A 26,560-nucleotide genomic window follows, 5' to 3' on the forward strand; every position below is an offset into this window, starting at 1 on the left:
TTTCCTTCTCCAGGAGATCTTCCTGACCCAGGGATCGAAAGCGCATCTCCTGCTTGGCAGGCACATTCTTTACTACTAAGCCACCAGAGAAGTCCAAGTGTGTGTGTAGGAGGTACCAACATACAAGGAAACCTGGATGTGTGTTGCACATACACAGGCGATCTGAATGGGAACCTGGGGCAGAGAAGAGAACAGGGGCTCTCGACCTCAGCTCAGCTCCCAGGGACGCAGAACCTCTCGCTTGGAGCAGAATGGGGCAGCCGGAATTTCCCCTCATCGAGAGGGGCCCCACCATCCACTCCCTATCACTTGTTTGGCTCCCTTGTGTTTTTCCAGAACTCAGCATCTCTCCAGAGGCCTTCCTTGGTTGCCCTCAGCAATGGGATCCCTCTGCTCCCCACTCTGGTGCCCTTGGCCCAGCTCACCTTTTCCCTCTGACGTCATCTCACAGTTGTTTTGCTTCTGCATCATCACCTTTTCCTTAAAATGTGAGCTCCATCAGACAGCCCACACCTCCGTCCTGTCCCCAGGCAGTGCTGGGTGCATGCAAATGCCCAACAATGCCTGCAGAATGGCCAGGGAGTCAGAGGCCTGAGGTTCCAGAGGATCCAGGAATTCCTCCCTGCCACCCGCCTGCCTCCCCTCCCCGGATTCTCCTTGCAGGTTCCATGGGCACCCTAACTGTAGATGGGACCCCTCTACCCGCCACCAGGCCTTTGCTGAGTTCATGTGTTTGGTCCCAGCGCTATGTAGGTAGGAGCAGGCCCAGGCCCTACCATTCCAAGGCTCATGGACCGAAAGCAAATGAGGTCACAGGGCAGAGAGGGGCTCCAGTTCACGTGCTTGGGCAGGGGTCCTAGGTGCCAGGAGAGGCATCGTCAGCCCGGGAGACAAGGAACTGACTCTCAGAGCAGGTGGACTTTGGTGGGTGGGTTTAGGAGGGCTTCGTGGAAGAGAGTGGCTCAGAGCTCTTTGGGGAGGGTGAGCCTGGAGAATGTGCAGTGAGGACTGGAGTGCACTGCTGAGGGAAAGCAATTACATGAGCAGGATACAGTGGAGCTGGAGAGCTGGTGTTGAAACTGGGACCTTATGAGTTGAGTAAAGGGTCCTTACCCTCCGGTAACCTGGTCCAGCCCATATATTGTGTGGAGAAGGGGGTGACTTATCCAAGGTCACGGCATATATAAATCTGGATTCAAACCCAGGCCTCTAACCCCAAAGCCTGAGGCAGCACCTGCCTTCTACACCCCAGACCTGCCTGAGGCTGAGTCCTGGCCTGGGGTCAGGGTGGTGGAGGATGCGGCCCCTGGGGGTGGTGCAGCACGTCTGGTTCTTTTGGTCTATCCTCACCAGGGCTGTCTTCCCTAAAGAAACAGCTGTGAAGTGCCTTTTCCAGGAAGCCCTCCCTTCAGGCTCTATCTGCCCCAATCCCTTCAAGAGCTCCCTCTTCCTTCATTAGGCTGTGCCATGAATGACTCCACTGGGGATGGATCTGCTTGAGCTCACGGTCCTCAGAGGCTGGCAGAGTGCGTGTTGATGGCCCGTACTCCTGAATGGATACTGCACCAGTCCTGGCCTAGACCCCAGCCTGAACTGGCTCCTGACTTCCTTCCAACTCTGAGCCTGGCCGACCCACACACTCACACTTTGGCAATCTGCACTGCTCCTTGTTGATGGCATGTCCCGCCAAAGTTGCATCCAACCCCACTTTTGGGTCACTTTGAAACTGTTGGCCCTTCGGGTTTATCCTGCTCCACCCTGTGCCCCTTGAAGAGCCATCCCATGGATATCACAGTGCTGGCATCCATAATTTGGCCTGTTTTCCCACCACTGTAGTTAGCCTTATATGGCCCCCAGTCCCAGGCCCGTTCTCTTGGCTGGGGCAGGCCTTTGTAAAATGCCTAGAGTCTGGGCTCACATGGGGACAACCAGACAGAAGAGATGGGACGTGCCTGGAGAGGGAAGCACAGGCCTGCCTTCTCAGGGTTTGGCAGCTAGGCTTACAGAGGACGCTCTCCCAGCCCCTCCCCCAAAAGCAGTGAATAAACAGCTGAAGGACTGAACGACAGACTTTATTAGAAACGCTCTTCATTCATCAGTCAATTCACATTAAGGTGGCAGGAGGCAGTGCCGTCTGAGGCTCTGGTGTCCCACTGTTGCGACAATTTCCAGTTAAAAATCGGTCTGGGCAGGGAGTGTTGGGAACACAAGAGATGTCCTGTGGTGGTGGCGGTGGTGGCGGCAGCATGGGTCCCCAGGGAGGACAGGCCAGGCTGGTGGAGAAGGTGCCCCATGTCCACCCTTCCACTTACAAGGCTGCCCCGTGGCCCCAAGCTGATAAATACACAGCACGTCACACATGCATGCGCGGGCACGCGCGCGCACACACACACACACACACACACACGTGAAACAGAAGCAAACTCGCGTTGAGTCTCCTCAAGTGAAAAAATAATTCGCTCAAATAAAGCTTTGTGGCAGCCAGGCTGCATCCTGAATGGACAGTTGCCTGGAGACCCTCAGCCCCCCGGGAAGGCTCCCCAGCCAAGGACATCACCCCCTCGGGTGTCACAAGGCCCCCAAGCCCCCCAATAGCACCTGTGGACTAAGTACTGCTCTCACCACACTCTTCTTTTAAAATGCATCACTACTTAAAATAACAACAATAATAAAGGAGACACTCATTCCCTGGGGTGAATTTGTCAGACTCAGCTTCCCTGAAGAGAGGTGCCTGGAGCATCCAGAGACTGGGGGTCAGGGTTAGGAAGGGGAACGCATGAGAGGGGAGGTAAACAACATTCAGAGAGGTAAGCTGGGACGAGTCTCAACACTGCTTTGTCCGCTCGCCAACTCCACAGCTGGGCATCCCTGGGTCACAAGTCTTTCAAAGGGGCAGAGAGTCTGAAAGTGTCCTGACAATCCTGCTGCTCTGGGAGGGGCAGGGGCCCAAAGGGCACGCATCAAGCTGCTTTCACCATTCATTATTCAGAGGCAAAGTTCTCCCCAGAGCGGGCCAATTTTCCCCTGGCCCTGTCTGCAGTGGGGCCACAACACAAAGTCTCCTGCCCAAATGTTTTATTCATTCTCTTGAATAAGGAAACAGGCTAGCGGATCAGTATCAGTGGCTGCTGTATCCTGCTCAGTGGGGCAGGATCTCCAACTCGGCGCAGGCTCCAGGCTCTTCCTGGCTTCCAAAGAGGTGTCTGACTTCAGAGGGTGGCTTCCAAGGCAGCAAATCCTTTTGGCAACAGACATTGTGTTTCCAAACTGGGGAAGACGTCCTGGCCTTTCAAAGAACTGAATGTCCCGGTGAACCAGGGTGGGGAGGGAGACTCCTTCCTGATGCACTGTGTGACCGAGAAGGGACAGGCCCAGGCTGTGGGTGCCCCCGCTGTCCCCGGCTCACTGGTACTGCAGATAGTTCTTGAGAGACTGAGGCAGGGGCAGGGAGCTGATGTCCTGCAGGCGCTGGCGGCCCAGGGCCAGGCGGATGCATCTCCGGCACAGGTCCATCAGAGGCAGGGGCTCAGCTGCAAGGAGAGGGAGGAGGGTTAGAGTCTTGTGAGAGCCTGTCCTCACATCTCTCCCGTCCACCCCATGCACAGTTCCGGATGCCTGCCCCGGGGCTGCCCTTCGGGGCCCTGAGCTCCTCTGAGAAGCTTTCTCTGGTCATATTAGGAGACACTGAAGGCTTAGAGCAGTGCTTTTCAAACTGTGGGTGCAACAGACTAAAGACTCATGGAATCAATTCATTGGGTGGTGACCAGCGATAAAGAAAAGAAAGGGAAAGAAAAGAACAAAACAGAGAGGTATGCCCATAGTAAGGGGTGAGTACTGTTCCGTGAAAGCTCTCTTTCCGATGTAGGTGTTCATCGTGTCTCAATGCAAAAAATACTTCTCATTGCAGGTCATGATAAAAATGATAGCAGCTGACCTAGGGAGTATCCTCTTAGAAACAGGTGGGGCGGGGGCTATTTGGAATGTCTTTAAACCTTCAAACTTCTCCTCATAATCTCCTTTGCTAGTCAGTGGAAGAATGCATTTTCTTCTAATGTCTATTTCTGGAAAAAATTCATAAACTAAAAGTCATCCACCATGGAACCTCTGGACCTAGGACCAAGCTTTAACTAGGTTTATTGCAGACACACTTATGAAACTCTTATTCTCTTCCAGGCCCTCTGGTCGGACTCTGGGGATACTGAGAGTCCAGTACAGAGAGCTCTAAGCCAAGGCCAAAGACAGCCCTGAAAGAGGAGGAAGGCTTGACGTCTGGAGGTTTAAATACATGAATAACTGTAGTAGAGTGTAACATATGCAGTATGTTACATGCACAAGGACAGAAGCCAGGCCATTGTTTGAAAAGCTTTAAAGGGAGGATACCTGAAATGGGGTTTTGAAGGGTGAATAGGAGTTTTATGTGATGTGAGTTGAGATGTGTTCTAGGCAGAGAGAACAGGTAAAAGCATAGAGGTGTCAGATAGGACAGGCTGGGAGGTCTGGAGAGAGGGGCATGGTGCTACGCAGCTGGATCAGGAATGAAGAGGATGCTGCATTTGCTGTCTCATGTGGCTCGTGCAGCCCTAGTTTTCCCAAGCCCACAGGAACATGCTAGAGGCCTGCAGCTGCATCTTAGCACTTTCTTTTGGTCAATAGAACATGTGATGTTTAAAAAGCATTCTAGAACATGCTAAGATACAATAAAACTGTAAGTGGTAAGCACTAACACAAGAGCTGTGATAGGAATAATATCACAAGGAATGGAAAGAATGGGGGAGTGTTGAGAGTGCATTTTATAGGAATTTTCGTTTATTGGAGTTGCAGAGTTAATGGGAAGAACCCTTAAAATCAAAGCCAGACTTGACTGCTGCATTGGGAGCCACACACAGGAGCATACCTAGCCGTCTTTCATGTGGGGCGAGGCTGCCTGGTGGCATATCTGGGTGGAGTGTTGGTGGTTTTAAATGCTCTCAGCTCTGTATCCTCTTTCCATCCTCATACAAACTCTTTAAGCTGACCAGGGAGGCCCAGACATCCCTTCTTTCCCAGGCCTAGAAAGCAGATCACTCACCCAGAGTTTTGTGGTCACATAGTCAACATGCTTAGGCCAACACCTGACATCCATCTCAAGATGTCCTTATCTCTCCCCTAGCAACACCCCTGCACCCAGCTCTCTTCCCCCTTTCCCCACCTGGTTCCATCCAAGCTTTGCACAATCCCCAAAATTAGGCCTCTGTGGACCCCTTTCCCTGCCTCTCCACCTGAATTGTCACATCTTTGACCTCTTGAACTTCCTGTGATCTCCTTTTAGTTCCTATAGAACCAGTGCTTGCTGCCTGTGCCACTGGACATTAGGGAGAAAAAAACCTTAAGTCCTCATTTAATGAGAAATTGCTACTTACTTACCAGGCAACAGGAAAGATGAAATACAGTTGTAGCTACTGTTTACTGAAGGTGTGTTACGTAGCCAGGTGCTGTGCTAAGCTCTTTATCTGTCCCAACTCACGTGCTCTTTAGACTTCCCTGGTGGCTCAGAGAATAAAGAATCTGCCTGCAATGCAGGAGACCTGGGTTCGATCTCTGGGTTGCAAAGATACCCTGGAGAAGGGAATGGCAATCCACTCCAGTATTTTTGCGTGGAGAATTCCATGGATGGAGGAGCCGACAGTCCATGGGGTCATAGTCAGACATGGCTGGACCCACTCACATGGGAACTGGGTAGGAGCTATTATCATCTCCATTTTAAGGAGGAAGAAATAGAAATACAGAGCAGGTAAGTTACTTGTCCAAAGACACACAGCTGGTAAATGGCAAAGCTGGGAGTTGGACTCAGGCAGCTAGAAACTGAAAATTGTCTTATCTCTTAGCCACATTTATTGAGCTTCTATTCTGTCCTTTTGCTATGTTAGGTTTATTTCATTTAGAGTTGACACCATCTACTTCAGAAAAAAGGAGACTAAGGCTCAGAGGGAAAGAGGCTTGTCTGGACAAGCACAGCACAAAAGCCTGTATGTGGAGCTTCACGCTGCTTCCTTTAAACACCATGCAGTGAGGAAAGATCACTTAAAGTATGAAGAAGGAGAGGGTCTCCTGCCTCCCAGGCTCATACAGTCCAAAGACTCTTACTCTGGCTCCAACCACTTTTCAGGTCACCGATGCCCATCTCTCCCACCATGAGGTCTGCACTCACCTAAAGGGCTGCCTTAGGGCCTTAGGAAGCATCACTATGAACAAAGCTAGTGGAGGTGATAGAATTCCAGTTGAGCTATTTCAAATCCTAAAAGATGATGCTGTGAAAGTGCTGCACTCAATATGCCAGCAAATTTGGAAAACTCAGCAGTGGCCACAGGACTGGAAAAGGTCAGTTTTCATTCCAATCCCAAAGAAAGGCAATGCAAAGAATGCTCAAACACTGCACAATTGCACTCATCTCACAAGCTAGTAAAGTAATGCTCAAAATTCTCCAAGCCAGGCTTCAATAGTACACGAACCGTGATCTTCCAGATGTTAAAGCTGGATTTAGAAAAGGCAGAGGAACCAGAGATCAAATTGCCAACATCTGCTGGATCATCGAAAAAGCAAGAGAGTTCCAGAAAAACATCTACTTCTGCTTTATCAGCTATGCCAAAGCCTTTGACTGTGTGGATCACAATAAACTGTGGAAAATTCTTCAAGAGATGGGAATACCAGACCACTTGAGTTGCCTCTTGAGAAATCTGTATGCAGGTCAGGAAGCAACAGTTAGAACTGGACGTGGAACGACAGGTTGATTTGAAATAGGGAAAGGAGTACATCAAGGCTGTATATTGTCACCCTGCTTATTTAACTTCTATGCAGAGTACATCATGAGAAATGCTGGGCTGGATGAAGCACAAGCTGGAATCAAGATTGCTGGGAGAAATATCAATAACCTCAGATGTGCAGATGATACCACCCTTATGGCAGAAAGTGAAGAAGAACTAAAGAGCCTCTTGATGAAAGTGAAAGAGGAGAGTGAAAAAGTTGGCTTAAAACTCAACACTCAGAAAACTAGGATCATGGCATCTGGTCCTATCACTTCATGGGAAATAGATGGGGAAACAGTGGAAACAGTGAGAAACTTAATTTTGGGGGGCTCCAAAAATCACTGTTGATGGTGCCTGCAGCCATGAAAATCTTTTATTTTCATGCTTGCTCCTTGGAAGAAAAGTTATGACCAACCTAGACAGCATATTAAAAAGCAGAGACATTACTTTGCCAACAATGGTCTGTCTAGTCAAAGCTATGGTTTTTCCAGTGGTCATGTATGGATGTGAGAGTTGGACTATCAAGAAAGCTGAGCACCGAAGAATTGATGCTTTTGAACTGTGGTGTTGGAGAAGACTCTTGAGAGTCCCTTGGACTGCAAGGAGATCCAACCAGTCCATCCTAAAGGAAATCAATCCTGAATATTCATTGGAAGGACTGATGCTGAAGCTGAAACTCCAATACTTTGGCCACCTGATGCGAAGAACTGACTCATTTGAAAAGACCCTGATGCTGGGAAAGACTGAAGACAGGAGGAGAAGGGGACGACAGAGGATGAGATAGTTGGATGGTATCACCGACTCAATGGAGATGAGTTTGAGTAGGCTCCGCGAGTTGGTGATGGACAGGGAGGCCTGGCATGCTGCAGTTCATGGGGTCACAGGGTCAACACAGCTGAGCGACAGAACTGAACTGAACTGAAAGGGGCTGCCCTGCCAACAAGACGCCTTTTCTGCTCTCACACCTGCCCATTTCAACGTGGACCCTGCCAGCCATATTCCCCTTCTCGCGTTCTTCAGGGCCATCAGACACCCCCCTCTTCTGGTATACGCCCTCTGGGGGATCTCCAGGAATTCGAAGTCCCTGATTTCAAGCTCCAACTCTGCCAACTTTATCTGTGCCTCTGTCTGGCACTGGGAGCACTTGTTTCTTCACTTGTAAAATGGAGCAACAATCCCCAGGTTCCAAGAGAAGATTAAAGGAAATGATAAAAGCACAGCGCCTCACCCTGGGCATGGTGCATAGCGGGAGCTAGGGAAACTGGTCCCCACTCTTGGTGTACTGGTGCAACAGGCCTGGGCACCACCTTGACTGGAAGTGCACTCTTCCTTCACCCAGACAAATGTGGCAAGGACTTTCTATTTCATTTTTTTCTTTTTACCTTAAAATTTTTTTTAGGGCTTCCCTGGTGGCTCAGTGGTAAAGAATCCACCTACCAATGCAGGAGACATGCGTTCAGTCCCTAATCCAGGAAGATCCCACATGCCATGGAGCAACTCAGCTCGTGCACCACAACTACTGAGCCTGTGCTCCAGAGCCCAGGAGCTGAAACAACCCAGCCCGTGCGTTGCAACTACACAGACCAGGCACTTAGAGCCCGTGTTCCACAAGAGAAGCCACCACCGTGAGAAGCCGGCACGCTGCACCTAGAGAGCAGCCCCTGCCAAACACGACTGGAGAAAAGCCCTCAGAGCAACAAGAATTCAGCATAGCCATAAATAAATACATAACATTATTTTTAAAATTTAAAATAAAGACATTTATTCTAAAAACAATGAACTTAAAGAAAGTTTGTGAGTATGGTACAAAGAACTTTTTTCCTGACCCATTTGAGAGTAAGTTGCCAACCTGATGCCCCGTCATCCCTAATTACTTTCGTGTGCATTTCCTAACAAATAGGCAATGGGGTCATTCTCCTGTATGTACCACAGTGCAGCCATTAAACCAGATTATGCGGCACTACTGCCATGGATTAATGATACTCAGGCCCCATTCAAGGATCACCCACAGTTTCAAAATGTCCTTTCTAGCCAAAGAGCCCAGCTAAGAATCATTCATTGCATTTAGTTGTCCTGTCCCTTTTATCTCCTTATTCATTGTTAAATTACAATTACAAGGAGATGGTGAATTTAAAAGACATCAGCCTGACACATCTGCCTTAGGGCCCCCAACCTGCCTGGGCCTGTCACAGGGGGATGGCCCAGAAACTGTCTATTAAATGAATGAATTGACTTGCTACTTTGGGGTGTGTCTTCTGTAGCTGTTTCAAGCTATTGAAATAAATTGCTCTCAACTGGCAAGGTTTCTGGCTTAGGTCCCCATACTCCTGTAAACCCCCTGAGAACAGGGCAAGAGGCTTGTGATGAGAGTTAAATGAGTTAGAAAGTATAATGCACTTGGCACAGTAACCAGCACATAGTAGGTGTCAGACATTTGGCACCTCTGACTATCTCTTCCCCATCCAGGTCACCTTTTGTGAGGATGAGCTTGGGCAGGGCTGTTAATGAGATGGAGTCTGCTGGGAGGCCGGGCTTCCCCGGTGGCTTAAATGGTAAAGAATCTGCCTGCAATGTGGGAGACCAGGGCTCAATGCCTGGATTGGGAAGATCCCTTGGAGGAGAGCATGGCAACCCACTCTAGTATTCTTGCCTGAAGAATCCCCATGGGCAGGAGAGCCTGGTGGGCTACAGTCCATGGGGTCACAAAGAGTTGGACATGACTGAGTGACTAAGCACTGCTGGGAGGACAGCAATTCTTTCTTTGAGTGACGGGAGATGGGTTTTCATTTTGCAACAGGAAAATTTGGAGCTGTTAAGGTTTGACAATCACTGCCAGGATTTAAGAGCTTTTGTAAGAGAGCTTTTAAAGCTCCAGGCACATACTAGGTCTTCAATGTCCAGAATGCTAAGCCTGGTCAGCAAACTCAATTCTGTGTGTTCCCTGCCCACTTAGGAGCTGAAGAGAGGGAAAGAGCTCTGTTTTTCCCCATTCCTCCATAGTCACTGAAATCAACCCAGAGCCCAAACTCCAAAAGAAGCGAGGCAAGCAAGAGGGGCTGGAGTTCAGAGTGTGCCTTTAGCCCTCAATGTGAAATGTAAACCATCTCTCCTAATTTCTGAGGGAACTTTAACTGATGACTTCACAGCAACCCCAAAGCATACAGAGAACGTTCCTGCCATGGCTGTGGAGCTTCCAGAGCTCTGAGGATGTCCAGTGTGGCGTGGGCCATCCCCCAGCTCCTCTTTCTTGCTCCCTCTGGCTTTGGAGCCATTCTCAGAACTGCCAGATGTCAAGGCTTAGAAATGATCACCCAATGTTCGTCGCAGCACTGTTTATAATAGCCAGGACATGGAAGCAACCTAGATGCCCATCAGCAGATGAATGGATAAGAAAGCTGTGGTACATATACACAATGGAGTATTACTCAGCTAAAAAGAATACATTTGAATCAGTTCTAATGAGATGGATGAAACTGGAACCTATTATACAGAGTGAAGTAAGCCAGAAAGAAAAACACCGATACAGTATACTAATGCATATATATGGAATTTAGAAGGATGGTAACAATAACCCTGTGTACGAGACAGCAAAAGAGACACTGATGTATAGATCAGTCTTATGGACTCTGTGGGAGAGGGAGAGGGTGGGGAGATTTGGGAGAATGGCATTGAAACATGTATAATTTCATGTATGAAACGAGTCGCCAGTCCAGGTTCGATGCACGATACTGGATGCTCGGGGCTGGTGCACTGGGACGACCCAGAGGGAGGGTATGGGGAGGGAGGAGGGAGAAGGGTTCAGGATGGGGAACACAGGTATACCTGTGGCGGATTCACTTTGATATTTGGCAAAGCTAATACAATATTGTAAAGTTTAAAAATAAAATAAAATTTAAAAAAAAATAAAAAAAAAAAAAAAGAAATGATCACCCAGGTGGGAAGAGAAATGCAGCATCTTTCAGCGTGGGAGCTACTCTCAGAAATATTTTCTGACAAAAATGTATTTAAATACATGAAAAAGTGCTCAATTTCAAGAACTATCAGGGAAGTTCAAATTAACACCATGATGTGACTCTGCTATATGCCGACAACAATGGCTGAAGTGAAAATAAGGTAGTGGTAAATGCTGGTGAGGATGTGCAGCAACTGGAGCGCGCATATGGCTTCAGGAGGGTGTGTAAACTGGCACAACCATTCTGGAAAACTGGGAGTGTCTACTGAGACTGCACCTATGGCCCACAGCCTCCCCTGGTATATACAGGCTCACCAAAATGCATGTGCTCGGATGCTTCAAGAATTCTACTCTCCACCCGTGGGGGAGTGCACGTACAAGCTGTGTCTTCCTATGGTGCGGTGTGTGCGGTGTTTAGTCACTAAGCTGTTCATTCTCAGGGGTGATTAGTGGGCTCTTCTCATGCTGTGTGTGCTTAGTTGGTCAGTCGTGTTCAATTCTTTGTGACTCCAGGCTCCTGTGTCCATGGGATTCTCCAGGCAAGGATACTGGAGTGGGTTGCCATGCCCTTCTCCAGGGGATCTTCCCAACCCAGGGATCGAACCCAGGTCTTCTGCACTGCGAGTGGATTCTTTACCAGCTGAGCTACCTGGGAAGGCCCCAGTCTCTTCTTATAGCAGAATACTAATCAGCCATGAGAATGAAGGAATCACGTGTGTGCGTGTTAAATCACTTTCAGTTGTGTCTGACTCTTGTGACCCTTTGAATTGTAGCCCGCCAGGCTCCTGTGTCCATGGGATTCTCCAGGCAAGAATACTGGAGTGGGTTGCCATTTCCTCCTCCAGGGGGGTCTTCCCAATCCAGTGATCGAACCCAGGTCTCTTGTGTCTCCTGCACTGGCAGGTGGTTCTTTACCACTAGCACCACCTGGGAAGCCCAAAGGAACCACAATTACATTAAAAAAAAATGGATGAACCACTCTTAATAATTCGAAGTGAAAGTACATTATGGTGAAACCTTATCTGCATAGAGCTCAATAGCAGGATGATGAAATCAGGCAGTGGTGACATTGGGCATGAAATCGGGCATGCTGGGGAGCAGTGACTAGGGAGGACTGGATATTGTTCTGCTCCTTGATTTTGAGTTCTGGCAATACTAGTGTGTTTAGTTTGTAAAAGCCATCAGGCTTAATCACCTGAAACTAGTATACTTTCATCCTATACGTTATACTTCAAGTTTATGTTAAAAAAATTAATCACTGGCTGAGTTAGGAATGCCTTGTCTCCCTGGTGGGAGGGTGTGGCCACAACACAAGCGAGGCACCTTCCCACCTTCCCACCTTTTGCCCTCACCAGACAAAGTCGGTGGAAGGGGCTGGCTTGGAATCCCAGCTCCTGCTCTCACCACCAGTGGTCCAGAGAGCTGGCTCATCCTCCCAGAGTCACATTTTTCTCATCTGTGAAACGGGGGTAGCAACACCTCCATCTATGCCTTGTGACGATGGTATGACACAAAATGCCTCTTGTTGCAAAGGCGTTCTCTCTACAGTATGTCTTATGTCATCAGCCCAAGAGGAACCTTTAAAAATAGTAAATAATTTACTTATTATGGTCCTAAAAATGCCCCAGTACGTCATCCTAATTGACAATGCTCTACTCTTTATGAAGACTTACTGGAGCCAGGGCTGGATGTCTGGTTCCGTGCTAAAAATACCACAAGGCAATCATTTCCAAAGTTCTCCAGTGAGCTGAATTTTCGATAATTCTCCACCACTTACCTGCTGCGTGACCTACAAAACTTCCCAGGAGCTCTGTTTTCTTGTCAATAAAATGGGTGCATTAGCTCCTCTGGTTTTGATGGTCTATGTGAAGGAAACAGTGGAGATCGAGGCACTTGGTGCCTTAAGCTCCTTATTTGGGCCCCTAGAAGCCTCCTCTGCTGATGGTGGGGAGATGCCAAGATACCAATTATCACCCTACCCCCATTCCTGCAATCATATTTTGAAAAAAAAAAAAGATGAACATTTTAAAGGTCAAGATATGAAATTCTTTTGAAACAGTTTAGACGATGGTCAGTAGATGGGGGAAGCTTTCAGTGAGAGCTCTGAAATCTGAACTTGAATAGACACTTTGTTTTCAGGGAAAGAAAGAGAAGACACACATGTGGGCAAGCACACCCACACTCTGTGTGTCAGGCACTGTACTAATCACTTTCCACAGACTACGGTTTTGGTGTCTAAGGACTCACAGCATTGCCTGCATGCCCCTAGGTCTCCCTTCATGCTGTTCCTTCAGCTAGAACACCCTTCCCTGTACTGCCTGCCAGACATCTGTAGGTCTTCTTTCAGGACTCAAATTAAGTGTCACCTCCTCCCTAATGAGGTGGTTCCCCCACCCTCGAGGACTGCATCTGTCAGGTGTCAACCCACTTAGCTAACTATACAAATGGAGGGATGTGTCATTACCAGCTCACTTCTAAAATACAGCACCCCTCTACCAACTAGCCTTCTCACGGCCAACAGAGACCTCAGCTTACATCTAGAAAGCTCATAGAATCTGGAGTTTTCTCTTAGCAAGCTTCACTGTTTTTCCAATTAAAAAAAGGTTGTGACTACAGCCTGGACAAAAGCAGCATCTTCAGATGAACAGATGCTTGTTCAATGCCAACAAGCATCATGGGCACAGACACGTCTATGAGGTGGAAGTGCCCGAGGGGCTGGCCCACCCACCAGCTCCCTGACCCAGGACTCGGCAGCAAATGATTCTCACCTAAAGACTCCACGGTGCTCCCAAGCAGAGGGGAACTACACTGCTGTGGAGTGAATAGCAGCTGCATTTTCAGATGTGTTCCGTGGCTCTAAAAGAAGAGTCTCTGCCCACCCAGCCTGAAAGTTACTTCAGGAGATACTCCAGCAAAATGAAAAAGGAATTCAAGAAACACGATGGCACAAGCTTCCAGGAAATGGGGAGAGTAAATGGAACACAGAAGCAAAGGAAGGTAGAGTAGGTGATATGAAGACCCATTAGATTGTGATGCTTGGAAGAGCCTCCATCCAGCGGCTGTCATGTCTCTAAAGTGCTGCCCCGCATAGTGCTCCATGCCTCCTGACCTCTGACCCCAGGCCCCAGCTCCCCCAGCCTCAGACCTTCCACTGTGCCCTCTGGAAGTGCTGCTGCACACAGATATGGCACCCCACCCTAACTGAACCCAGCATCCTTTCCCAGGACACCCCTGACCCCTCAGCCTTCCCCGGGGGCTGTTGGTGACTCAGGGCAGGAGGTGGGCAGGACCCCTTGCTTCGTCAGCCACACACCAAGCTCTACAGCCTCCATCTGCTGTAAGAAGTCCCAGCTCCTCTGTGACTCACACCAGTTGGCTCCATCCTCTCCTGATCCTCAAAGCTGTCATCTGCTGGCCTCTAGCCCCTCATCTGTCGGGGTTCTGGCCTGGCCTCCCTGGTCCCCTCTCCACCGATACCTGCCACCCCCTGAAAATGGATTCCTCTCAATCACTCAACCTCCTGGTTCTGGACTGCCTCATCCTCAGGGCCACGCTCCTCCAGCCCACGTCCTGGGCCACACCACGGACCTCAGCATCGCCCCTCAACGCCCCTTCGAGGAACCCAGTGACTGCCGATCAGCCACTGCCTCTCCCCTCCCCTCCGTGGCCATTACTTTGCTCTTTGTGGCTCAGCCCATCAGCACTGCTTTTCCTCGCCTCCCTCCTCACCCAGCTGAGCAATTCATTATTCCCAGGGACGAAGAGTATGGGGGCAGGCGGGATGGGGTGGCCGGGGAGTGGAAGTGCAGGGCTGGGAGCTGGACAACAAGCTGGGCACAAGAAGACTCTGGCATTCAGGTCATGTGTGTCCCGTTCCACCTCACAGCTGACTGGGAAGTGACCGAGCAGCTGGCAGCCCTGGGCTCTGGCTGGCCTCGGCCACCATCTGGCAGAGCGGCCTTCCCGTCCTCCTCAGGGCCTCAGCTTCTACCAGTGCGGCAAGTGGATTGGCAAGAAGGCTGGGGGTCCTTTCCACCAGCTGACGCTTGGCGGAACATAAGTCGCATTTCATCTTGGCAGTGAAAGGACTCTGACTGAACCCAATCAAATTAGGCTTCAGTGCACAAGAAAAAGTGAATGGCAAGGCCAAGGAGACCTGTGAGATACATGCTGGGGAGGCTTGGAAACCCAGGGTCGTGGCTCCCAAGCTGTTGGCACAGGCCGGGTAGGCTTCCTGGGGGAGGTGATGCTGAGGCTGGCTGGTGCGTGTGTAGTCACCTCCAACTCTTTAGAGCCAGTGGATGCAGCCCACCAGGTTCCTCCGTCCATGGGGACTCTCCAGGCAAGAATGCTAGAGTGGGTTGTCATGCCCTCCTCCAGGGGATCTTCCTAATCCAGGGATCGAATCCAAGTCTCCTGCATTGCAGGCGGATTCTTTACCATCTGAGCCACCAGGGAAGCCCAAGAATACTGGAGTGGGTAGCCTATCCCTCCTCCAAAGGATCTTCCCAACCCAAGAATAGAATGGGGGTCTCCTGCATTACAGATAGATTCTTTACCAGCTAAGCTACCATGGAAGCCCGAGGCTAGCTGGTTACAACCTGCTATTATTTGGAAGGCAAGGCTGGCAGCTCAGAGGCTGTACCAGGTGAGGCTCATTTTAGCCACAGAACTGTCAAAAGAACAAGGGATCTGCTGACCTGAATCCTCTGTCTATGGATTTTTCCTCCACTGATACTCTCTGCCCTGCTGGCCAAGATCTCAGTAGGGCTGGAGGTGCTGTTCTGCTTACTCTGCAGCCATGCCTGGCCTCGCCAAAGCCAGGAGGTGTTAGCTGCTGCACTCCTTCAGCTGTGAGGATGAATGAATAGCTCCAGGAGGGTGCTGGGGAGTTCCCTCCTGGGGGCTTCATGGCCTTGGCCCCTGTTGAGGAGTCTCAACCTCCAAGCAGAGGCAGCCTGGAGAAGCCTCTATGTGCTGGGGTTGGGAGACAGTGGGGAGAAGGAAGATGCTCCCATCTCCTGCCCAGCTTCTGAGAGCCTGGCTCGGGTGTGGGAAGCTGTACTGGAGAGGATTCCAAGTTCAGCCTCCACCCTAGTACGAGGCCAAGGCCAGTCTGCTTCAGCAGCAAACTTGAACCATGGAAGATAACTTCACTGGTCCATCCTGCAGATGGAGAAGCCAAGGCACAAAAGACATCACTGTTTTAATGAAAGCCTTCTCAAGAAGGGTTTGGAGGGATACCCGAGTTCTAATGTCATGTTTGTGGACTCTGAGGATAAAGTCTTGTCCAACTGATGCTCATCACTCATGCATGTATTCATCAGACTTCTATGTATAGACGTGCTTTGCAGGTCCTGAGTACACAGCCAGACACACAGAGATTCACAGGGTGACAGACAGGACAGGGAGACTGAAATAAGCCCAGTGGGGTCTATGCATAAGAGAAGGAATTGTAGTGGGAGCTGTGGGAGCCAGTAAGAGGGGCCGTCTAAGCCAGCCTCGGAGTGTCCAGGACGGCTTCCTGGAGGAGGCAGCAATTAAGAGAAGTTTAGCTCTCTTAGCTGAATAAGAGTTAGCTCCAGTGATGGGTAAGAAGGATGTTTGTTGCCTCTGAAGGCATGCCTCTAAGATGTGTTCCAAGAATCTCTCTTGTGTAACATGGGGAAAGTTCACAGTTTTCCAGCAGATACTTTGAGGCAACAACAATCAATTGTTGGAGAAAATCTAGTCTGTTAAATTAAAATAAGTCGGTGTCCATTTCTCACTGGAAATGGCTGTACCCTAGGGGTCTTAGTCAAGTGCCCATCTGCGTGACTGGGAGCATTTGGGGATGGACCCACCCCATGTGACATCTGGGCATCACCTGATGTCATGGTGACGTCGTCTTCGCCCCTGAGGACTGTGAGATCCCACAGGCAGGGACTGGCTCTTGCCTTGTGCCCAGCCCCATGGCCCTGCTTTGGACATCGTGGGGGTTGGGCACACGAGAATAGGGGGGCTGGTGTCTGGGGCAAGGGAGGCAGCTGCAGCGAGCCTTCATCTCTGCTAAGTAAACTATGGCCCAGCTCTTCTGGTGCAAGGAACGAATTTAAAAGTTTTCCTACCACCCAGCTCAAGAAGCCTCCAGCAAGGTTCCTGCAGGCAGACAGAATTAGCAACACTCTGCGCGGCTCCTTGGTCTGGAGCTGGAGGGATGCTCCTGACTCAGCTAAAAAATTTCCCATAAAATCTGACTGTTTTCAGTTTGGAGCCTGCCCCAGGGAGCCGCACGATGGCTGGACACCCTGCCTCTGGGCTAGGACAACCCCTGGTCATGTGGGGAGAGGAGCCCTGGGGGAGCGGGAGGAGGCCTGGCTGGCACGCACCCTACACCACGGGTCATCCCAACACCCTTAAGTTTTCTCTGCTGCTGCAGCCATGGGAACAACCCGGCTGCCCCTACTGAAAGAAGCACGTCCAACGAAGACCAAAGCGGGGAGCAGGGTGCTCATCCCATCCAGGGCAAGGTCGGGGCCCTCAGGGATGGGACCCCCATTCCTCCTGAAGTGTCTCTTTTGAAAGAAGAAGAATGAGAGTGCGGAGAGCAGGAGTTGCCAGCCTGAGAGCGGGTTTACTTAAAATTATGGTAATGAACGGGCTTCCCTGGTGGTTTAGATGGTGAAGAATCTGCCTGCAATGCAGGAGGCCCTGGTTCAATCCCTGGGACAGGAAGATCCCCTGGAGAAGGAAATGGCTACCCACTCCAGGCAAGTATTCTTGCCTGGAGAATTCCACGGATAGAGGAGCCAGGTGGGCTACAGTCCATGGGGTCTCAGAGCGGTACACAACTGAGTGACTGACACTTTCACTACCCACGTGCTAATGAACACAGTGTGGTAGGGGAACAGAAAGGCGCAAACTAGGAAGTCTGAGAACTAAATTAAACAAGGCATTATCTGGACACATACTATATGTGCCTAAAAAAATCTACAAGGAATGGCAAATACAAAATTCAGGAGTGGTGGCTTTGAGGCAGGGTGTGGGGGTTGGCAAGGCTGGACCAGGGAGGCACAGAGGTGCCTGGTTGTCAATGTTCTAGTCCTAAGGTGGCTGATGGATTCATGGTGGCATTAAATTAGAGAGAAAGAAATATAGGAATCACCAAAGCAGAATGAAAGAGGGCTATGCACAGGATCAATGATGATAGTGTATTGCAACCAAAGGTTATGGTTAATAATAAACAAACAACCAACGCTGTGTATCAGAAGTTCGAGTGTGCGTGCTAAATTGCTTCAGTTGTGTCCAACTCTTTGCAGCCCTATTGACTATAACCTGCCAGGCTCTTCCATCTATGGGATCCTCCAGGCAAGAATAATGGACTGGGTTCCATGCCTTCCTCCAGGAGATCTTTTCAACCCGGGGATCAAACCCCCCGTTTCTTTGTCTCCTGCATTGGCAGGTGGGTCCTTTACCACTAGCACCACCCAAGAAGCCCATCAGAAGTTGTTAAAAACAAAAAAAAAGGAAAAAGGGCAAAAGCTAATGAGGGAAATCACGAGCTGACCTCAGTCTGGCTCAAATGAGAGCTTGGCTGGAAGACGAATTACAGTTAAATTCTAGTTGATGGGTAATTACACTCTCGCCTGCTGAGAATGTAGTATAGCTCAGGAGAAGACATCACTTCACTAGAAAGGAGAAGCGCAGGTCTGGGGTGAGAAGATGTGGAGTTAATCCTGGTCTCACGTGGCAGATGCTTCCTTTGTAGAAGGGTGATAACCCCTGCCTCACAGGGGAGCACGGAGAGGATGAGAGGGTGGCAGAGGCACCCAGCAGAGGACCTGGCATATATTTGTTTTCAGAGCAGTTAGTCCTTTAGGAAAAGGTGGAGGAAAAAAAAAAAAAGAGGCAGCTGGTGTGGTGAGCTTAGGCCCTGACACCCCGTGTGGGATGCTTGCGTGTCGACAGCCACAGATAATTCTGACCAGAGGTCTGAGCAGGCCAGAGCAGCCAGTGCATTAGGAGCAGGGGTCTGGACCCAGCCCCAGGGGACCCTGATCCAGCCCTGTCCATCTGCCTCTTCTACTTTGGGGGACGTTCCTTCCAGGCTTTTCATCAGAAGCGTGAATATTGGTAGGTTTTCAAAGCCCATCTTGGTGTTCTTACTGGGCCCTTTGGTTGGACTTTTGGAAATAATCATAGTTATGAACAGTCAGAGCAAGAACCTACCTAGTACTTCCTATGTCGTGAGATGTCCCAAGGACTTTATATCTTACTATACGTACTCCTCACTATGACCCAGTGAGGCAGCTGCTATCATGAGAGCCCATTTATAGACTGAGGAAACCAAGCCCCAGATAACTGGCTGAAAGCCGCAGTTAAGTGGTGAAAATGGGACTGGAATTCAGGCAGTGTGGTTCGGGGCATGTTCTGTAGTCAAACTCTCCTGGGAGGTGGCGTGACAGTCTGCACTGGAAATGCAGCCCTGGTGACTCCATTGCTCGGTGGCAGTGCTCCCCCGCCCCGAGCCCCTGACCCTGGCCCAGCTCCAGGCGGTGGTGCTAGCTTGCTGTCTGTGCACTAGAGGCCCCTGAATGGACCAATGATGGGCCCCTGGCCCAACAAAGTCCAGCCCTGGCTGGCAGGTAAGCTGTGAGGTGGCCCAGGTGAGGGGCTCCGCCTATGGGGTCAGTTACTCATGGGTTGCCCAATCCACCTGGTTCTGTCCAGGATTTGGCCTGCAGACCTTGGAGAGGAGAAGGAAACAGGTGCAGACCACACGAGGGGGCCTCCCCATTCCAGGTCCAACCACAGAACCACCCACCCCTTCCCACGCAGCTCTGGGACTAAGCTCCTCCCAACGACTCAGGCCAGCTGGCACAGTTGACTCCTGTTTTCTAGCAAATCGCCAAGGTCAGGCCAACTTCCTTCCACTTGGGAAACAGCATCACTTCAGCCTCTTGCTAAACAGCATCAGGCCCAGGGGCTTAATATGAAGGCCATCTAATGGATTTATTGTGTTTATTTGACCTTTCCCAGTGTGAGCTCAGAACAGGCCCAGAGAAGGATGGGGGAAGCTTGTTTTTCTTAAGCTAAGAGAAACTGATGAGTACACTGGCTTCTTGGATGGGGTCTGCCGAGGTTTCTCACCCTGGCTCCCCGCTCCCTTAGTCAAAAGATCCAGTTAGACTCAAGAGGAATCCCGTGTTTATGGAATAGCTCTGGAAGAAGAAGATTGTGTCTACTAAGAAGTGGTAAATGATGAGATCTGCAAATGAATATTTTCAGTATGTGAAGAGCTCTGATAAGGGATAATAGCTAGTAAATTTAGAAACGACCACTCTATTTCTACTTCTAGTTTCAAGGCAAATGACTTCTTGTTTTTAAACAACTTCTTAAAAAGCTAATGACCACCAGTGCATGAATGAAAACCACTTCTAGTATCACAAGTACATCTGTGTTTTAAACCAGAGGCTGCAAACTCCAATGCCTCACAGCCAGGCAGGTACCCTAAGGGACCAGTGTGGAGCAGATGGGAGCGGCGGGCAGGGGGAGGGTGGTGGCACCCACAGACACCGGAGACACACACCAGAGGCCACTGCTCAGCTCAGACCTCAGCTCCCAGCAGGAGTGTGGGCCCCCCTTACCAGATTCCCTGCCCTTTCCAAAAAAGCCAAGAATTCAAAATGTTTATGTGACATGTCTGAGTTACTGTAATTTAGGATGGCCACACAAAATATTTCTAGGCCCAGACACAGCCCTAGACTGGCAATGTCACCTCTACTGCGGAGTGAAGCTTACCTACCACAGTGATGGGAAGTTGGGACCTGCCACTCGGGGGCAGCTCATCCCCCATGAGCTGCCAGAAGGTCTGACCCAACCACAGAGGCACATCCCCCATGAGCTGCCAGAATGTCTGATCCAACCACAGAGGCACAAACTCCAGTGGACCCAGAAATTTGCTCACTGTCCGTCCATGGCCATAATATCCACAATTATATGTAAAAACAAACAAGCAAACCCGAGCTTCACAAAACCCCGTTTTCTCTCTGCAGTCTCAGCATGGATTTTGAGAGTCCAGACTGGGCAGATCTCACCAGATACACCCACTCCCTCTTCCCCTCCAGTTCTCCACGTGGGTACCAGGCTGGTGTGTGCCAGCATGAGGACGACAGGAGTCAGGGGTACTGCAAAGACCCCCACTGGAGGATGGTACTGGTACCACCACCACTACAGCAGATATGGAGTTCACACCGCAGGTGCTGTGCGAGTACTGCCCCTGGGTAGTCTGCTTAGTCCTCAGCACCTCTGCACATGCCCTGTGTGCCCACATTAGAGCCAAGGAGGCTCAAATGCAGAGAGGGCTCATGCCTTCTGGGAATAGGCAGAGCCGTGGGCTCCAGAGTCTGTGTTCCTCACAAGACACCCCTCAGTGCCCAGAACACTTCTGCATTGGGTATAAGCCGCCTATAATACCCATTTTCCTGTAAAATCAGACAACTTCACATTTCTTATTTTACTCCAGACAAGGAGTTGCAGATAGTAGAGGGTTATGAACAGAAACATATTTATAGAGAAAAATGATGGACAAAATCAACTTTTTTGATTGTGAGCTGAGAAAAATGCAGAAAAATCCCTTAGTTCAAGGTGTGGCAAAACCAGATCCCTTTGACCTTGAATAATAATAACAACCTAATAATATTGTGTTATTAATACAGTATTAATAAAGTTATTAATAATCTTGCAAGTTGCTAGGGGATAGATCTCAAAAGTACAAATAAGAAATGGTAATTATATGAGGTGATGGCAAAAACTTCATGGCAATTAGAAGGGGAAAAAGTAGAAGCAGTGACAGATTTTCTTGGGCTCCAAAATCACTGAGGATGGTGATTACAGCCATGAAATTAAAAGATACTTGCTCCTTAGAAGGAAAGCTATGACAAACCTAGACAGAGAGTTGGACCATAAAGAAGACTGAGCACCAAAGAATTGATGTTTTTGAACTGTGGTGCTGGAGAAGACTCTTGAGAGGCCCAGTCCATCCTAACGGAGATCAGCCCTGGGTGTTCTTTGGAAGGAATGATGCTAAAGCTGAAACTCCAGTACTTTGGCCACCTCATGCGAAGAGTTGACTCATTGGAAAAGACTCTGATGCTGGGAGGGATTGGGGGCAGGAGGAGAAGGGGATGACAGAGGATGAGATGGCTGGATGGTATCACTGACTCGATGGACATGAGTTTGAGTGAACTCCAGGAGTTGGTGATGGACAGGGAGGCCTGGCGTGCTTTGATTCATGGGGTCACAAAGAGGGGGTCACAAAGAGTTGGACATGACTGAGCGACTGAACTGAACTGACTGAAAGGTGGGGAACTAAAAGATTTCTTCCCCGATTAAAATAACAATAATAATAACCTAAGGCAAGTAGCAGCTGCCCTCTGCTGAGCCCTGCCTCTGGGCTGAGCCTAGCCCGGTCCGGCTTAGACACATCATCTCACCGGGCCGACACAGTGAGTATAGGCATGGTACCACGTCCTGGGTTATTTCTCAGTGAGGAAAACAAGCACGGAGGCTGAGCTGCCAACACAAAACCATAGAGGGTGGGGAAGGCAGACTGATGTGCATTGTTTTTGTTGATGATCCTCAGGAATCCTGCATTTCTTGAGGAACTGCTGTGTGCCAAACCAGGTGCTGGAGAGTTGGAAATGAGTCAGACGCCCTCAATCTGAGAAGTGCACAGCTTCCTGGGGGTCTTGGGAAGTGAAAGGTGCTTCCCCCGTACCATGCTCACAGTGATTAAGTTCACCCCTGGGATATTTCCTGCATGCATACAGCTAGCCTGTTGATTGAAGCCTGGGGACAACTTCCTTGCACTGAATTTTATTTTTTTAATTAAGGAGAAGTTTGCGTAACATTCGAGTACGAATTGGCAACCCACTCCAATATTCTTGCCTGGAAAATCCCATGGACAGAGGAGCCAGGAGGAATCCAGTCCATGGGGTTGCAAAGAGTCGGACAAGACTGAACGACTAACACTTTTCCATAATATAAAAGGAACCACTTTAAAGTGACTCAGTGGCATTTAGCACATTCACAATGTTATGCCACCACCACCTCTGTCTCATTCCAAACCCTTCTCATTACCCTCAAAGGAAACCCTGTATCCGTTAGGCATTTCCTCCACAGTCCTCCTTCCCCCAGTTCCTGGGTATCACTAATCTGTGTTCTTTTTCTATGAACTGATCTATTCTGTTAAACGGGATCATACAACACGTGACTTTTGTATGTGGCTTTCTTCAGTCAGCATAATGTATTTGAGGTTCATCTATGTTCCAGTCCATCCTAAAGGAGATCAGTCCTGGGTGTTCTTTGGAAGGAACGATGCTGAAGCTGAAACTCCAATACTTTGGCCACCTCATGCGAAGAGTTGACTCATTGGAAAAGACCCTGATGCTGGGAGGGATTTGGGGCAGGAGGAGAAGGGGACGACAGAGGATGAGATGGCTGGATGGCATCACTGACTCAATGGACGTGAGTCTGAGTGAACTCCGGGAGTTGGTGATGGACAGGGAGGCCTGGCGTGATGCAATTCATGGGGTCGCAAAGAGTCGGACACGACTGAGCAACTGAACTGAACTGAACTATGCTGCAGCATGTATCAGAATTTCGCTCCTTTTAATGGCTAAATATTGATAATATTCCATTGTATGATATACCCATATTCACTCATCCACTGACGGACATTTTGGGGTGTATTTTCATCTTTTGGCTATTGTGATCAGTGCTTCTATGAATATCAGTGTATAAGTATCTGTTTAAGAATCTTTGCATTTCTTTCAGGTATACACCTAGAGCTTCCCAGGTGGCACTAGTGGTAAAGAACCCGCCTGCTAATGCAGCAGACATAAGAGATGCAAGTTCAATACCTGGGTCGGGAAGATCCCCTGGAGGAGGGCATGGCAACTCACTACAGTATTCTTGCCTGGAGAATCTCCATGGATAGAGGAGACTGGCGGGCTACAGTCCATGGGGTCACAAAGAGTTGGACACGACTGAAGCAACTTAGCATGCACACACACATACACACATACATCTAGAAGTGGAACTGCTGGGTCATGTTGATTCCATGTTTAATTTCTTTAGGAGCCGCTAGACTGTTTTCTACGGCAGTCACATTGCTGTACATTCCCATCAGCAATTTCTCCATATCCTCACCACTTCTTATTTTCAAAAACTTGCAATAAGTTGGATAAGACTCTTGAAGTCTTATCCAGGTCTGACTCTGCCACAAACTCATTGTGATGTTAATAACATATATAATAATAATAATAACAGCATTTCTAGTGTGTGTACTGTAACAGGCACTATTTTAAGAACTTTCATAAATTAACTTATTTAATTCCCACAATCATCAACGTCTTCTTTTATAGATGAGGCAAGTGTATCACAGGGGGATTATAACAGGCCAAGGTCACACAACTAGAGAGCTGAGATTCCAACCCAGGCAGTTTTAACCCGAGTCTAAGGGGCACCCACGATGACAGTTTTCAGCCTCTGTGAAGGGGAAGGGCAGGTCTCTTTGCCAAAGCACGAGAATCCTTTTGCCAAATGAAATTTTACATAGAACCCCAGTCTATTTAGCAGATAGGAAGGAAGCTGCTTGGAGGGTGAGGTCCCAGTTTCCAACCTTAAGGTGGGGCCTTGGGAACTTTGGAGAAATAGGGTTTTGGAACCCTCTTGCAAAGTCCACGATTCTGAGTGAGATACTAAGAAGTGAGTGATAAGACAAGACCTCAGACTCTCGTCCCATGGCTGGCAAAAGCACACCCTTTGCTTTTAATTTAATGAGTGAGAACAATACCTTAGATTTACGAAGTATGTTGTGTTTTTCGGGGACCTGCACAAGCATCCTATTTGCTGTTAGCATGAATCCTTCCACAAGCACACTCAAGGATCTGTGAGGTCCTAAAAAACCTCTACTGACTAGGACATAATGCTTAGGAACAGGGTGATGGAGTGATTTCAATCATGTGCTAACAGGAACACCCACTGTACTCCTGCTTTGGTTTCAGCTCTTTCCTGCCTCATCAGTGCAACCTAGTGACCCAGCACAACCCCGGTGACTGTGCACTTAAATGTGTGCTGGGCCTGTGCTCCGAATTTCTAACACATGCTCACACATTCTCCCTTCATGCTCAAAACAACCCCTTGAGGGAGGTGTGACAGATCTGTGGTCCCTTATCCAAAACCCTGGGACAGGTGGTTTGGGAATTCAGAGAGTTTCAGAGTTTAGTAATTAGGTGCACATGCCATTTGTTGCCTAACATCCCAGGGGACTGGGGCAGTGCTTGCAATCACACACGTTGATATTTCTACAGCAAAACCTATGAATATTCACACTGAGTGAAATAGAAATTACTAAAAATAGCCTCACATCAGTGCTGGTTGATCTGGCCGTCAAAGGAGTTTGCCCTAAACTTAGAAATGAAGTTTTGTTTTTTCAGAACATCGCCCTGTGCTAGCATCTTCATCTGACAGAGAAATGAGGCTCTAAGTGGAGGAGTGGCTTGCTGAGCAAGGGTGATGCAGCTGGTGAGTACTGGAGATAGGATTCAAGCCAGAGGTCTGACTTGAGAGCCCCCATCTAAACATGGAGAAACAGCACAGACTTCTGGGAGAAACAGCTGAGTGCTCAACTCCCTGCTCTGCCACTTACGAGCTGTGGACTCTGGTAAATCGCTTCACCCTGACCCCTCGACTTCTCCAGAGGTTGTTAGAGGACTGTTCTCAAATTTTCTAGCTCTCATCCTCTGCGTACAGGGTCATCATGCCCTTCCCCACTTACTGAAGTTAGGTGCAACCATGAGTCTTACTTTGGCTAATAAGTGGAAGTGCGTGTCACTGGTTGGTGACCATTAGGGGCTGTTCCTTCTGCCCTGGACTTGAAGTGAGGACACAGACTTTGCAGAATAGAGCTTCCAGGGGATCAGGGATGAGCATGCACAAGGGCAAAGACAAATAAATCTCGGTTGTTTGACATAAGTGACTTGGGGCTTGTCTATTACAGCAGCAAGACCTGGCCCATCCTGACTGGTACAGCCTCCTTCTCTGTAAACAACCAGTGTGAAGACTGAATCAGGTGGCACAAGTAAAGCTCCTAGTGGTGCCTGGCAGTGACATCAGTTGACCTTTTCCCATGCTGGGCATGAATTCCCCTGGGGTAAAGAATGGTGACGGGGAGGGAGGGAGTGGGTGGAGGCAGTAATAGCTACCTTGCTCCTTTTAAATAACTGAAATGACTGTTAACCCATGAGGTATGCATGGAGAAGATTTTCTGGATGTTTCTGATGTTTTGCAGAAAAGGCAATGGCACCCCACTCCAGTACTCTTGCCTAGAGAATCCCATGGATGGAGGAGCCTGGTGGGCTGCAGTCCATGGAGTCGCTAAGAGTCGGACAGGACTGAGCGACTTCACTTTTCACTTTTCACTTTCATGCATTGGAGAAGGAAATGGCAAGCCACTCCAGTGTTCTTGCCTGGAGAATCCCAGGGAGAGGGGGGCCTGGTAGGAGGCCGTCTACGGGGTCGCACAGAGTCGAACACGACTGAAGCGACTTAGCAGCAGTAGCAGCAGCTGATGTTTTGAGTCATAGGTGTCCCTGATCCACCCCGGCATTGATGGAGAGGATGGGGTCGGGGAGCGCGATGAGGGGGCAGAATTCCAGCCCTGAGACAAACAGCTGCACAAGGACTCCAGGTTCCTGATGGAAGTGACAGCTGTGGACCCAATATCTCCAAAGGCTGTAAAGGGCCCGCCTGTATCAAGAAGGGGTCAAGAGGGCCAGGCAGC

The 26,560-nt window shown here is 49.3% G+C and overlaps 1 protein-coding gene across 1 annotated transcript in view; it reads right to left on the reverse strand.

The window, feature by feature from the left end:
* Window positions 1-2,062: 2,062 nt before the first annotated feature.
* Window positions 2,063-26,560, reverse strand: part of SPSB4 (splA/ryanodine receptor domain and SOCS box containing 4) — an 86,409-nt gene continuing 61,911 nt past the window's right edge. The window contains exon 3 of the mRNA XM_070385008.1: window positions 2,063-3,530. Coding sequence (XP_070241109.1) covers window positions 3,403-3,530 — 128 coding nt within the window. The 3' untranslated portion in view covers window positions 2,063-3,402. The remainder of the gene's footprint in view (window positions 3,531-26,560) is intronic.

Source organism: Bos mutus, chromosome 1 (genome assembly GCF_027580195.1).
Source record: "Bos mutus isolate GX-2022 chromosome 1, NWIPB_WYAK_1.1, whole genome shotgun sequence".
NCBI classification, from domain to species: domain Eukaryota; kingdom Metazoa; phylum Chordata; class Mammalia; order Artiodactyla; family Bovidae; genus Bos; species Bos mutus.